This window comes from Myotis yumanensis, unplaced genomic scaffold (genome assembly GCF_028538775.1).
Source record: "Myotis yumanensis isolate MYYU_CA2020_CCGP unplaced genomic scaffold, mMyoYum1.0.hap1 SCAF_8, whole genome shotgun sequence".
NCBI classification, from domain to species: domain Eukaryota; kingdom Metazoa; phylum Chordata; class Mammalia; order Chiroptera; family Vespertilionidae; genus Myotis; species Myotis yumanensis.
In genome coordinates, this window is record NW_027223759.1 from 33,435,461 (window position 1) to 33,449,993 (window position 14,533).

The 14,533-nt window shown below is 51.2% G+C and overlaps 1 protein-coding gene across 1 annotated transcript in view; it reads right to left on the reverse strand.

The window, feature by feature from the left end:
- Positions 1–1,039: 1,039 nt before the first annotated feature.
- The window catches only part of ASB18 (ankyrin repeat and SOCS box containing 18), a 39,244-nt gene continuing 25,750 nt past the window's right edge, over positions 1,040–14,533 (reverse strand). The window contains exons 3-5 of the mRNA XM_070423365.1: positions 11,848–12,352; positions 1,589–1,702; positions 1,040–1,225 (exon numbers count right to left, since the gene is read on the reverse strand). Coding sequence (XP_070279466.1) covers positions 1,040–1,225; positions 1,589–1,702; positions 11,848–12,352 — 805 coding nt within the window. The remainder of the gene's footprint in view (positions 1,226–1,588; positions 1,703–11,847; positions 12,353–14,533) is intronic.

Below are 14,533 nucleotides of genomic sequence, written 5' to 3' on the forward strand. Positions count from 1 at the left end.
CCACAGAAGGAACGGATGAGGCAGGATAGAGGGGTTAGGCCTAGGGTTAGGGTTAGCTACTCAGAATAACTTCAGTGGGTTCTGGGGCAGAAGGGTTGTCTGGTACCTGGCCTTGGGGTGGCTGGTGTCCTGGGGCATGAGCACCCAGTGAAGGAGGGGCTGGGGTGTATGCTCTGGGTTGGTTTGCATTTGAAAAGCATGCTGGGCTGGCAAGTTGTTTACTGTCTCTAGGAATGATAACCCTGATGGTGGTGGTGGTGGTGGGGTGGGGGTGGGGAGTAGGGGTGAGAGGAGAGAGAGGGCAGAGTCTCTCCAGAGTCATCAGAGCCCCAGATGTCAAAGCATCAGAATTCAGAAAATCAAGTTACTACAGTCCTAGACCGTCAGAACATCTCTCCTGTTACAGATGCTTGGGCTGAGCTGAGTGCAACCTCTATCGGCCTGTGGCTTCCTGGACCACGCCCTAGAGCTGGATCGGTTGGGTTTGGTGAGAATGTCAGACAGAAGACTCGCATGGGGTAAACATGTCTGGCTCACAGCCCCTCCAGCGTCCTTCTGGGGAGCCCTGGGCCACCCTGTGCTGGGAAGCACCAGTGGGCTCCGGGGAAGGGGCTTTTATCATGGAACCAATGTCCTCCCTCAGTATGCACATCTGTCATGTTTTGGGGACAGTCTTTCCAGGTGGCCGGGCTTCAGGAGGAGGGGGCATTGTCCAGGAGGCAGTGGGTCCGAAGCCTTGGAGGCAGCGTGCATGCTGCTTGACCCCTTCCGGGCAGGAGACAAACCTCACAGCAACAGGTACACCTTAGGCACTTTCTGATACAAGTCCTATGCGATGCACGATGTTCATCCTCACAAGCAACCTGAGAGGCAGTGAGGGCTCTTACTGCATCCCCAGGTGGGCCTGACGCTCAGGCAGGTCTGCACCGGCCAGCGGGAGGTCCCACGAGGCCCACAGGTCCCCACCCAGGGCGCTCTCACCACCTAGCCACCACGGAAGCAGAGAGGAGACCAAGAACAAGTCCAAATGCTCTGGTTTTCAGTGCAAAACACCCTCTGGCTCCAAAAGGAGGTAGCTTTGCAGGGTCGCCGGCAAGGGTAACAGAGGCACGAGGCGGAAGCACTGTTTGCCAAACCGTCTGCGAATGGCACAGCGGCAGAGGTGCAGCAGGCGGCGAGGGCTGCCGGCCAAGGCGAAGAGAGACTGGTAGAAAGGCCGGTGTGCCTGGCAAGGAAGGCGGGACGTCAGTGTGAGACCAGCGGACACACAGGAGCCACACCTGTGGACTCAGGTGCTGGACCCCCGCCCTGGTTGGACACCAGGTCCTTGAGCCCTGCCATCCCTCTGGTCAGCGTGGGACTGCTCCTCCCACTCCTTGTAGGACACCCCGACTGTAACAGGAGCTCCTGGCCCTGTGAATGCTGAGCGCCCACAGGAAGGCAGAGGGGCTCAGATGCACCCCCAGGTGGCTTCCACTTTCCTTCTCCAGAGGTTTACACCCACCTGGAGATGAGAGCACAACGCCTGGCCCCGCACAGAAACAGACGGCGATTCTGTACTGACACGGAAGGCAGGCGGCTCCCTCACCTGAAACACCTCCTCTGGAATCACCTCCCTCCAGGACTCGGACACGCGGAGCTGAGGGTAGGCGTTGAACAGCACCTCGATGACCGCAGGGGCTGGCGCGCAGGTCTGCAGCACCTGTGGGAAGTGGGGAGGCCACGTTCAGGTTGACTGGGCTTGGGGTCCAAGTGCGGAAAGGGCAGGGAGATGGAGGTGTGTTCACACCCCACGACTGTCTGTGTGACCCCACTGTCCTCAGTCCCTCTGGGAACAGGGGCGATCACAGTGGCAGCACAGCTGGGCAGGTGAAGGGCTGCAGGAGTGAGTTCACAGATAAGCACAAGATAAGCACAAGGCCGCGCTGAGCAAGGGGCCCTGTCCCACCATCATGCAAATCTGGGCAAAGCACTCAGCATTCGGGGGGCGGTGGGGGGTGAGGGGGGAGACCGACAGGGGTACTCTGGAGAGCTGCTCAGGGAACAGCATGAGGTTCTGCTGGGAGCGCGTGGCCCGAGGACAGTAATCCCAACTTCTCATCTCAACTTTCTAATATGTCAGGACATTGGCGAAGAGAACTGCTTTGCTGTGGTTTCCCCTCTACTTGGCCCTTCCTTTTTATTTTCACAGTCCCCACGGTCAAAGGACTCCTATTTTATTATTTGCAAATTTAAAATTCATCAGCTTTATCATAAAGGTGGGAACACTTTGCTTTTAAAAAATAAACTTTTTTTGTTGTTACGAAGAAATTTGAATGGACACAAAACTGGACCCAATAGTATGATAAGCCTCCATGTACCCAGCGTCATCCCATGGCGAATCCTGCCCCATCCACCCTCAGACCCTCTCCCTCATATTATCTTAAAGCAAATTCCGGGCATTCTGCCATTTCACCTGCACATATTTTACTGTGTCTCCTAAAGGACCCTTTAGAAGAACTATCTACCCAGTATCACTATAGCACCTGAGAAATTAACAAGACTGACTTTCTTAGTATCATATAGGCACTGTTTAAATTCACACCATTCTTTTCAATGCCATTATATTAAAAATAGTTTGTTCGAGTAAGAATCTAAACACATGAGGTTAGTTGATATGATGTAGTTTTAGAACTTTGTTTCTTTGTTGAAGAAACTGGGTTATCTGTCCCGGAGTCTCTCACTGTTCGGGTCCTGCGGGTGTGTCCCTGTGGGTGCTGGAACGCGCTGCTCCTCCGCTGCTTTCTGTGAGTGAGTAGCTGGACTTGGAAGCTCCATCACATTCAGAGCTGATCTTGGGCGGGGTGGGGGGAGAGTGGGGAGGAGAAAGAAACCTCATAGTTCTCTGTTTTTGAGGCCTGAGATTTACTGAGTATAATACAACTGTTCTTTGTATTTTTTCAGATTGAGAAAAACGGAGTTCAAGCAATTTTTCTAAGACCAGGCAGCAAATACCTACAGCAGACAACAGTGAGAGCCAGCAGCTAAGCCTGGCTGCACCATCTCCCTGGGCTCCCTGAGCACAGAGTCAAACAGGAAAAGGTACAGTATTTAAGTCACTCGGGATGGCCGCTCCCTTACAGCCTGTCCAGGTTCCTTCACATCTAAAACTCCTTTAAAAAAGAGAAACAGCCCTGGCTGATTTGGCTCAGTGGATAGAGTGTCGGCCTGTGGACTGAAGGGTCCCAGGTTCGATTCCGGTCAAGGGCATGTACCTTGGTTGCGGGCACATCCTCAGTGGGGGGTGTGCAGGAGGCAGCTGATAGGATGTTTCTCTCTCATCGATGTTTCTAACTCTCTATCCCTCTCCCTTCCTCTCTGTAAAAAAATCAATAAAATATATTAAAAAAGGAGAAACAAAATAAAAAGTTCATAGGTCTTTTGTTCAGAGATAAACCCTATATTGTGTATACTCATGTTTTATGCATTTAGACAAAACATTAATATATGTAAAAATGGGCTAATACTTTGCATATTATTTTGAAACTTGATTTTGTCTACTCAAAATTGACTGTGAACAAAAATGATAAATGAGCATCGTTTTAGTGGCCACATAATATTATTTTATGAATGGATCATGTATTCAGTGAAATTAACTACCATAAGTGGAAATGATAAACAATGAACATTCTTGAACATAAGTCTATCTCTTGCTGTCCCAAACCATTCTTAGGTAATAATTCTACCCGCTTCCTACATTGAATTCCTGGAATGAGAAGTGCAGGGTCAAAGTGTAGGTACATTTTCAAGCTTTTAAAGGATATTGTCAAATTGTGAGTGTGTAAATTGTTACACTTCTTAAAGAATTGAGTATGAGAGTGCCTCTTTCTCCCTGCCCAAATCATCGCATTATTTAAATTTGATAGGTACAAGATGGAATGTTTACACTTGTTTTGGCTGACCATTTGTCTTTCTTCTTTTCTGAATTGTTACATTATGTCTTCTCATTTTTTCTATAAGTGTGTTCAGTCTTTTCATTGATTTGTAAATACACCTTATTTATGAAGGTTATGTTTCATGGAGACAATCATTTTTTTGCAAATAATGGTATTTTCTCCTCACTATTCATATTTCTTATTTAATTTTCTTGTCTAATTACATTGGCTAGAGCTTCAAGTTCAATGTTAAACAAAGTTGATAGCAGGCATCATTATCTTATTCTTAATTTTAATAGGATTGTCTGTAATGTTTCATCATAAATATAATCTTGGATATTAGTTTCAGATTGATACTCTGTTCTAAGGAAATACCTTTCCATTCCTAGGTTACTACAAATTTCAGGATTTAACTTTATTTTTTGCCCTTTTTTTAAAAAGCAAGTTGATATAAAAAGATTTTCCAATATTGACTCACTTTTGCCTTCATAAAACAGACTTTATTTGCTATTCTTCTAATTATAATGGAAGATTTAATTTACTAAGATTTTTGCATCTCTTTTAATAACTAAATTTGGTTAACAGTTTTAGTTTTTTGAGCTATTTTTGTCAGGTTTTAATATGTTAACTTAATAAAAGTACCTGAGAAAATTTCTATCTTTTTTAATACCCTGATTTTAAAAATTAGATAATTATTGAATTAAGAAGACATGATAGATCTTGCACTTGATATTATCTAAGCCTGTCATTTAATTGCAGGTAATAATTTGATATTTTCTATTTCTTCCCTGGTTACTGGCATATTTTGTTTTCATTTTTTCTTGAATCAATTTTGTGAGTCTATTATTTTCCTGCGAAACGATCTTCACTTTACAGACATTTAGCCTTGCACAGGTATCAGTGAGGGTTCCAGCGGGAAATAGAATGCATGTCTGGTATAGGATGATTTCAGGAAGGTGCACTGATACAGGGGCTGTTGAGCTCAGTGTGAGTGCAGGGGAACTGCCAGGGATAGCACATGAAAGTGGAGCGAGCTGGTAGCAGCACTATTCCATTCCTGAGCCAGAGGGTGGGGATGGGGTGGGCTGTCCTCCTTGGTGGGGTGATCCTTGGTGGGGAACACACAGCCAGCCTGCAGCAGACAGCAGGCCCAGTGAATACATCCTCTGACCTCACTTTCCTCCCCTCCCTCCTGCAGTTGAGAGACGGCACTGGCCAAACCCAGCAAGGCAGGGGCAGGAGCTTGGTCTGTGTGTCCCTCTATCTGGACAGGAGATATCTCCTATTTACATCTCCTTGGGAAATAATTTTGGTATTTTCATTAGTTTTACAACGTGTCCTACAATTATTTGTCTCTCTTTTCACTGGGTTGTATGCTTACCACCTGTCCGTTAAGCCATTCATTCCACAGATATTTACCGAGCTCCTACTAGAAGCTAGGAGTGTGTAGGTCTGTGTGATACAATGGCAAGTCCTGCCTTCATGGAACTTTACAGTCCCAACAACACAGTCCAAACACTAATAATAATATGCAGTGAGTGTCACAGCCCTGCGGAGGTGCTAGAAATGGCACCTAACTCAGACCTGGGCTTGCAATGGGGTGGTGAGTTGCTCAGGGAAAGACTTCTGGAAAAAGTGACATTCAAGCTAAGATCTAGCTACAGAGTAGGAGTGACAAAAGGTATGGAGAGTTCTGGGGGCAGGAGTGCTCTAGGTGAACACATTTACCAAACTTGGAAGGTGAGAAGGACCGACACCTGTTGGCTGGCTCGTGAGAGTAGAGACCAGAGATCGGAGAGGAAAGCAGGGTCAGATCATGAAAAGTGTTGTCTGCACACAGGTCAGGCCCGCTCCAGCCACAGGGCCACAGACAGGCTGCTCATCTGCTGGGCTGTTCCAACCCCAGACATCTGCAGAGTCCGTGCCCACCTCTCTCAAATCTTGACTCAAAGTTCACCTACCCTCAGTGCCACACCTAAAACTGCAGTTGCTTTTCTCTCGAGGCCTCATCACTTCATCGGTCCATTTATTATGTTCACTGCTTATAGTGTCTTCCCTTTAGAATGTAAGCTCCATGAGGGCAAGGGTACTGCTTTTTCATTATCCACTCCTACCGCCTATCACTCAATAAATATTTGTTGAATAAATAAAATAAATAGAAGAATGCTTTTTACTTTTTAAAAAATGCATTAGGAAGCCTTGTCTTATGTCTTGATATCTGCAAGTGTCTTTCTTTCACCATCAAAAGGAAAGCCATCCTGGCTGAGGTTAGAATCCTCTGTCCAAACTTTTCCTTTAAAAATCTGTAGACGATATTTCGTTGTCTTAGGAAAATACTGCAGCAGAGTCCAGCCTGGTTTTCATTGCTGTATGGATAGCATTTAACATTAGTTCTTTGTCATGAACACTGGGGCTGACTCCCCAACATCCCAAATGATTTGATTAACCCAGTCATGGTAATTCCATCCTCTATGACGTTCATGGGTCTGGGGCAGGGCATATCCTGCTCCCCCCCCCCCTTCCTGCCTCACCCCAATGTGCTCTTGCCGTGTTGACACTTCTGCTAACACAGCTGCCACTAGCCTGCCAGCTCCTGGAGCATGGCCCTCTCAGACACCCACTGTCCTCTTCTGTGTTGGGAGAACCACGCCGTTAAGATGAGGGTTCGCACTGCACCCCCAGATCTAGTTGGGTCACATATAGATGGAGCTCCAGGCAATGCTTGCTTCCTCAGGCTCCCCTGGCGTCCAGCGACCCTCCGATTGGCCCACTCCCTTCTTTCTTTGAAACGTGAAATGCATCCCAGTGGCTGCCTGCAGCACCAGGACTCCCGGCCCTCCCTCTGCAGCAGCGCCCCTCCCCCGGCCCCGTCGGTGGGTCACAGACTGTGACAAAGCCTTATTGCCTGTCTCTGGGAATTCATTTCCTGTCTCTCCTCGGTTCCACCTCTCTGGGGCTCGGGGCCCTCCCCACGCCCTCCGCGCTGTGCCCTCGTGTTTGCCAGGCAGCTGGCTGCCTTCATTATTTTTACGCCAACACAGTTTAAAACCTCCACGCGCCTGCGGAGGGGCGGCTGCCACATTACTCTGACACGCTGATGTCGTTAGGGTCCACGCGCACCCTCTCCGGCTAATGAGGCGGCAGAAAGAAAATTAAGGGGAAAAATCACACAGGCACATTGCTCTAGATGTAGACGGGAAATAAAATGAACAAGAAAAACAGAGGCACGCCATTTATGCTTGCTCCTCCCTCCTTCCCCCGCCCCCGGGGACAGGGTGCGGGCGGCCCTGTGGAGACAGGAAATGGAGTCCTGGGTTTTGATTATTGCTCCCCCAGGATTTGCCCCCTAAAAGCCTGTGCCATGGGAGCAGGGTGAAGTCACCTTACCGAATTCTGTAATCGTGTAAAAAGAAAACACGAAAACTTTACACCTGGATTTTCAACGCGGGCATTGCCCAGGAGGTGAGGCAAGACCAGAGCTTTGCAGATGTTTCTAGAATCTGTCATTCTCGTCCGCAACCTCCATTGCCCCTCTCTCTGCAGTCCTCACCTGGACGGCCACCAGTCTCTGGCTTTCACCAGCCCCTACCCAGCGCGTTCTCTGCACCTGAGCAGAGAGCTCATTTGATTATGTCACCTCCCTGCTTAGCATGTCATTGATTCCCATTGTTCTCCAGACAAAGGCCCAAACCCTTAACAAGGGCCCTGCCTAGCACACGCCTCAACTGGCTCCCTCCTGCCCTTTCCTCCCCAGAGACTCTGCCCCAGGACATTTGCCTGGACTGCTCATTTCTGCTTGGAATGGCCTTTCCTCCCCTCCTCACATAGAAAGGCTTCAGCCTTCAGGTCTGGGCTCACTCAGCACATGCATAGGGAGCCTGTGGAGCCTCCCCCCAGCCCCCAAGCTAGGTCAAGCCCCCTAGTTGGCACTTTCAAGGTGTGGAGGGTCTTTGCTCTGTACCTGTTCTCACCACAGCAACATCACATGGGTGTGTGTGTGTGTGTATGTGGTTGTCTTACCCTCCTGAGGGACAGTGCCATGAGGGCTGGTTCAACACACTAACTCCAGCACCGGGCTTAGCAATGCCTTAGGAATGTGTGTTGAATGCCTAAATATGTGCTTCAGGGATGCCCGTGGGAAGCATGGCCTATGTGGTTTGGGGAGACAGTGCACTGCTGGTGTTGTCCCTGCACCTCCCCCACTCGTGGGCAAGTATGAGTGTGAATATTTACGGCCTCGGCGCGTGCATTTCCGCTGGGTGCTGCTGGCCTCTGCCCCGTAGGTAACAAGGCACAAAACAGCACAAAATAAGGAACAGGGGTGAGGAAGCAGAGTGTGTTAAGCATGAGAGCTGATTGCACATGAGAAGTGCTCTGAGGAGGGGGTCCCTTTATATAATGAGAGACAAATGACCCATGGAAGAGGCAGGAAAGAGCGGTCCCAGGCCATGGGCTTCTGTCCTGGTGCTGCTACCTCCCAGCTCTGGGACTTGGGGAGGTCCTGTCCCATCCCAGAGCGGGGCTGACTTACCCTCCCACATTTCTGTTCTGGGGTCCAGCCCCAAATCTGCTCTTCAAACACTTGGGATGAGGAATGGAGTACTTCGTTGTGAAAAGATAACATGGGGCTTCGCTATTGTTTCATGAATCTGGCCTCCAGGTGAGAGGCAGGAGAGAGAACCGTGAGCAAAGCCCTTTATTCCAGACCAAGCATCCAACCCACAAGCTCAGCTAGTGCAGTGGCAAAGCAAGTTTGGACTCACATTCGTGTGTGTGTGTGTGTGTGTGTGTGTGTGTGTGTGTCTCTGCCCTCCTGTCCGCTCTCCCCCAGGCCAGCTCCACCTGCGCTGACAACTTCCAGAATTCAAACCTGGCCACCGCCTGCCACCTGCCCTTGTGCCCCCATCCCTGACTGGTGTTAACTAGAGGTCAGCCAGGCAGAAAGGCCTGGCATTGTCAACACGCTTGCTTCCCAAGCAGTGACACCACTTTGATTTTCACCGCAGAGCACTGTCCTCGGCGCGGCGGATGCTTGGAGTCCGCCTGCTGCGGCCATGGTGCCTTTGTCTGGGCCTGAGGGAATGTGATTTATGTCATAAGCTCGCTGTGAAACCTTTTGCCTCAGTAATTCCGAGCTCCGTGGGTGTCTCTTTACATCTATTTCAAGCCCAGCTGCTGCCCACGGACCGCGTGCTCTGTGACATTGCCGGCGCCTCTGTGCACCCCTCACCACGGTGTGGTCTCGCCTGCAGTGTATCTTTGTGGCCTGGTTCAGTGTGTTTGCTGCGTGCTCCACGGGGCTGCGGAGCAGAGCTGGTCTGTCCCTTTGATGTCTCGTGTGGTGATTAGACTCCTTCCTGGTGGAACATGCAGGTGGCCTGGGTGGAGGAAGATGCTGCAGCCAGATTTCCAGTGTGTGCCCTGGTTGTCCTGGGCCCAGGCTAGAACATCACAGGCACTTGTAACTTGGCTCAGAGAACGCCAAGTATGGTAAATGCATTTGGGCCGCACCCTGCTCCCAACCAGGAGTGCCATGGGCGCCCCCTAGAGGTGAGGTCGACCTCAGCACAAAGAACTCAGATCCCCATGTCCATTTCCAGGACTTAACAGCAAGTGCTGTGCCCTGGAGTTGCTGGAATCTCCTTCATTCACTCAACATTGAGGTGTGCAGGGGTCAGCTCTGTGCATGTGCAAGGAAAGCAATGGTGGGCAATGCTTTTTGGTGAAAGCCTCAGAGTATTCTGACTTCTCAAGGAAACTCTTAATTCCTTCTACAATTGCTGGGAGAGTCAGTGTCACTTCTAGGAGCTGAATACTTCTCATGGCCTTTTGACCCCCACGATAGGACCCCCCAAACCTAAAAACAACTTACACCTCCACTGACCATGCTCTGCTCTTTTGTGGCTGACCCAGGATAGGGCCCCTGGAGACCCAGAGGGAGAGCCACTGTGCCTTGCCCTGCATGTCAAGGTCAAGGCGGGGTAATTCCCACAGCCCTGGAGACAGAGTTCAGGTGTTAGAGGTCTTATCTTCAGGGAAGGTGCCCCTGGGGCTGCACCTGAGACTTGGAAACCTGGGTAAAGAATCACTCAAATAGAGTGACTTCAAGGCCAACAAAGGATTATTTGTAGTCACTGCTGAAATACACTGATATTTTTTCTTTTTGTTTTTTTCTTTTTTTTGATATTTTTTCTTTAAAATAATTTGCCTCAGCCCTAGCCAGTTTGGCTCAGTGGATAAAGTGTCAGCCTGTGGATCAAAGGGTCCCGGGTTTGATTCCGGTCAAGGGCACATACCTTGGTTGCAGGCTCCTCCCTGGCCAGGGCCCTGTTGGGGGCTCATGCAGAAGGCAACCCATCGATGTTTCTCTCTGTCTTTCCCTCTCTCTTCTACTCTCCCTAAAAATCAATGGAAAAATATTCTTAGGCAAGGATTAACAACAAAAATAATTTGCCTCAGATATTTTTCACTGGTGGCCCATTGCATAAAGCCTGTTTCTTTTGCATTCTCTATGCAATTTCATATGATAATGGTTGACGTGTGCATCTTGGTTTAAGGCAAACACCGTGTGACCCAGAGGGGCAGTGAGTGGGTCTTGTTTCCAGGTTATGGGTTGATGCACTAAGCCTGCTAATATTGGGACATGTTAAAATGCAAATTAGGGAGATAACAGGTAAGTGTTATAGAATATAAAGCTGCTGGCATTCCCTCCCTTACCAGAGCCCACCCTCCTGGAGTCACTGTATTAGTAGAGTGCCACGTGAGAACCACGTGAGAACGGCTCAAAGACAATGTGAGAGTTAGTACAAGACACTTGTCATAATGTTTGTCAAGGAAATGCTCAGGGAGCTGTTTGGGTGCGCTTCCCACTTTTCACCTGTGTTTTTACAGACACAAACTTTACTCTGCATGCATCTATAATGCAAAGTTAGCATTTGAGAGAAATGTGTGAATCGCGCTATTTCAGACCATCTAGAATACTGCTCTTTTTGGATGACAGCCTTTCACCCATTCAAAACTTGTCAGGCATGTCTCTTGCCTCTGATTGGTGAGCGTGGGGAAGAGGGATCATTTTTAAATTAAGCACACCCACTTTTACATCTAATGGAATGACTTCCCTTTGGTGAAGTCTTTTGGGAAAGACAATCTCTTACTCCAACCAATATTTTGGGAACTTTTCTTTTGAAAATATTTCCCGTCTTTTGAGTATTTTCTCTGGTGAGAACTCATTATTCTTCCTCTTTATTATTTCAAGCTAGATCTGACCCATGGGGAAGGTGACAAACCGCTCAGAGGCAAGCCTGCAAAGCGGGGTTGAGGTCTCCACAGTCCTGACTCTGGAAAAGTTCCCTCACCTGGCTGAAACCCAGGAAGGAGAAACACCTGCCTGGTATTTCACAGGAACTCGTGAGGATGAAAATGAGGGAATTTGCAAACGTGTAATTAATCTCATTAACAAGGTTGGGGATTTCATTTCAGATCAAATGCCAGATGCCTTAAGAAATCGATTTTCATTGTTCTGAAAATGACAACAAAAGATGAGCTGCCAAAATAACTTAAGGCATGACAGCGTCATGGAAATAAGTGTGTGGAGTCCCCAGGTGACTACTTTGAAAGGACACACGCAGGCATGCTTGTTCACACCCCAACCTCTTTCTTTTCTAGTGGCTGGAAGCTTCTGGGCCCTGGTTCCTCAAAGTATGGTCCCAAGACCAGCAGCCTGGGCCTTACCTGGCAACTGTTAGAAGAGGAGACGCTCCCACCCAAACCCACTGAGTCAGAATCTGCTGCTTCCCAAGTCCCCTGTTGGTGCCCTTCTCATCTCTGCTCTATTGAGACTTGAGTCCTTGACCCCTCATTCTTCCGAGTCCCTGGAAGAGTGAGAAGCGCTGCATGCAAAGCTTGGGGTGGGAGGTGCCCGGCCACCTCTTACCTTGGGGAAGGCGTCGGGCCACAGGGTGGGGGAGCCGTGGTTGAGCAGCGCCTGCACCGTGCGCTGGGGCGCAGCCTGGGGCGCGCAGGCGGCCGCCTGCAGCACGCGGGCCAGGGGCGAGGCGCCTCCATAGTCCAGCGCGGCCGGGTTGGCGCCGTGCCGCAGCAGCAGGAGCGCCAGGCTGGGGCGCGCGTGGCCGCAGGCCTTGTGCAGCGGGCTGCGCTCGTCCTCGTCGCGCGCGTCCGCCGCCGCCCCGCGCCGCAGCAGCAGCGCGCACAGGCGCAGGCCGCGCTCCTGCTCCTCGGGCCGCAGCGCCGCGCCGCACGCTGCGCTCAGAGCCGTCTCGCCGCGGCCGTTCCTCGCGTCCACGCGCGCCCCGCGGCCCAGGTAGAGGCGCGCGTGCTCGTCCAGGCCGCGCTGCGCCGCCACGTGCAGCGGCGTGTCCAGGCCGGCGCCGCCCGCACGATGCACCGAGGCGCCGTGCTCCAGCAGCGCCTGCGCGCACCTGCGGGGAGGCCGAGAGTGGTCACCGGGTGGGCAGGGCCGGACACCCGACCCCCACACCCTGCCAAGGGACCCGCCACACCCTGGCTGTTGTTTCGGGGACTTCGGACACCGCCGGGGGACAGTGGGCTCCCTGAAGAGGAAGGATAGCCGCAGAGAAAGGACGTAAGTTCAGATCTGTGCCCAGGCTGCGGGAGTATAAACTGAGGTAGGAAAAAATAAATAAAAAAGGCCCGGCTGGCGTGGCTCAGCGGTTGAGCCTGGACTTATGAACCAGGAGATCACAGTTCCATTCCAGGTCAGGGCACATGCCCGGATTGTGGGCTCATTCCCAATGGGGGGCGTGCAAGAGGCAGCCGATCAATGATTCTCTCTCATCATTGATGTTTGTATCTCTTTCACTCTGAAATCAAATAAATATATGTAAAAAGAGATATGGCAAAACAAGGAGAACACCAGGCCCACCGGTTACTGAATGGTGGACATGGCTAGGAGACTTCCTGAGTCTGTAGCAGAGGGTAAGACTTAGGAGTAATTTGTAACTGCCTGGTGCTACTGTGGGAGGTGATGTGGTTCAGATGACAGTGCTGAGGTACTAATTACCTGGGCTCTTTGTCACACGTGGCAGTTGAGGGCCTGGCAGTCAGGGTTCTAAGGAGCGTCCCTTAGACTGCCAGGTTCTTTCTCAGCCACCATGTACCTCTTCTGAAACCTCAGCTTCGGTGACAAGCGGACAGGGTGAGGCAGAGCTTGCTTTGCTCCCATGGGAGGACTCCTTCCAGCCCTCCAGCACTGACAAAGACTGGCATTGGGGTGTCCCCAGGGCTGGACGCATAGTGAACACACCGCCATGCCTGACTGTGGGATGGCCTTTGTTTCAACCAGGCTCTGCTGAACAGAATGGATTTTAGCTGTACCTGGATTTCCCACTGGCCTCCTGGGCCTATAGCTCCCTTGGGAGACAGGGGTCTCCCCCAGAGGTGGGCACATTCTGCTGCCTCCAGGCCCACCAACTGGAACCCAAGACTGCCCCCTCCTCCAGGCACTAAGGCCTCTCCCAGGACGGCAGTGTCCTCGGGTCCATCCACACCTGGGAGAACTAAACCCCTCAACCTTAGCTCAGGCGCAGGCTGCTGACCAGGCTGCTGGGCCTCGGGGCCCCAGACACTGGTGGGAAACAGTCCTCCCCAGCTGGAATGTGGGAGGACAGCCACACAGCCCCTCCTCCATCCTGCTGGCCCTTGTCCTTTGTGGGCACTGCCAAAACACCAGCCCACTGCAGTGACCTGCTCCTGGGTCAGCTCCTGGGCATGGCCATCCATGTGTTTGCTTCCCCTCTGGAGGCTGATGCCTCAGCATGCCACCTGCAGACCACAGCCTCTGGTCCCTGTTGTCACCCACGCCCGTTGGTGCCCTTCTCATCTCTGCTCTATTGAGACTTGAGTCCTTGACCCCTCATTCTCTCAGCTCTTCCTGCCTTCGTTCCTTCCCTGGGCAGCACTCCAGACACTGTCATCTTGGCATCCTAGGTTCCCTTGAACAGGGGACATGGCTATCTATCCCCGTGCCAGACAGCCAAATCCAACCTGGAACCCATGTGTCATCCACCCTCTCCTCCCCTTTGGCCGCTGAGTGCTGCTGGGAAAACACCACTCGTGGACTGGCCTCCGGTCTCAGGTGGGCCTCGGGGGCTTTCGGTTCACATTGTCCAATGCTGAAGGCCAGCTCCTCATCCCGCCCACAGCAGCACCGCGGCCGTCACCGCCATCCTCCAGTGGTGCTGTGGCTCCTCTCCCCCTCTCCGCGACCTCCTGCAGCGATTGTTCTCACCTTCTCCACCCTCCAGGGAGGGGAGGCCCTCTCGGTCATCTTGCCCCAGGTGCCGTCCTCTTCTGCTTCCTGGGAGTCTTGTCCTTTGCCTTTTCTCTGTCCTACCTCCCCCCACCCTTCAGTGGGCCACCAGCCCTGTGGACTGCATCACCTATAATCACTGCTTCTTCCTTCCTTTCCATGGTCACTGTGCTTTGTGGACACCCAAGTCATTTCTTGCCTGAATGGTAATGACAGTCTCCTAATTTGTCCTCTGCTCCAATCTCACAAGCTCCATACCAGCTGGAAAGAGCCTTTCCTGTGGGAATCAGATGACATGTGCCTGCTGGAGAGAGCCTGGTCCCTGTCCCCA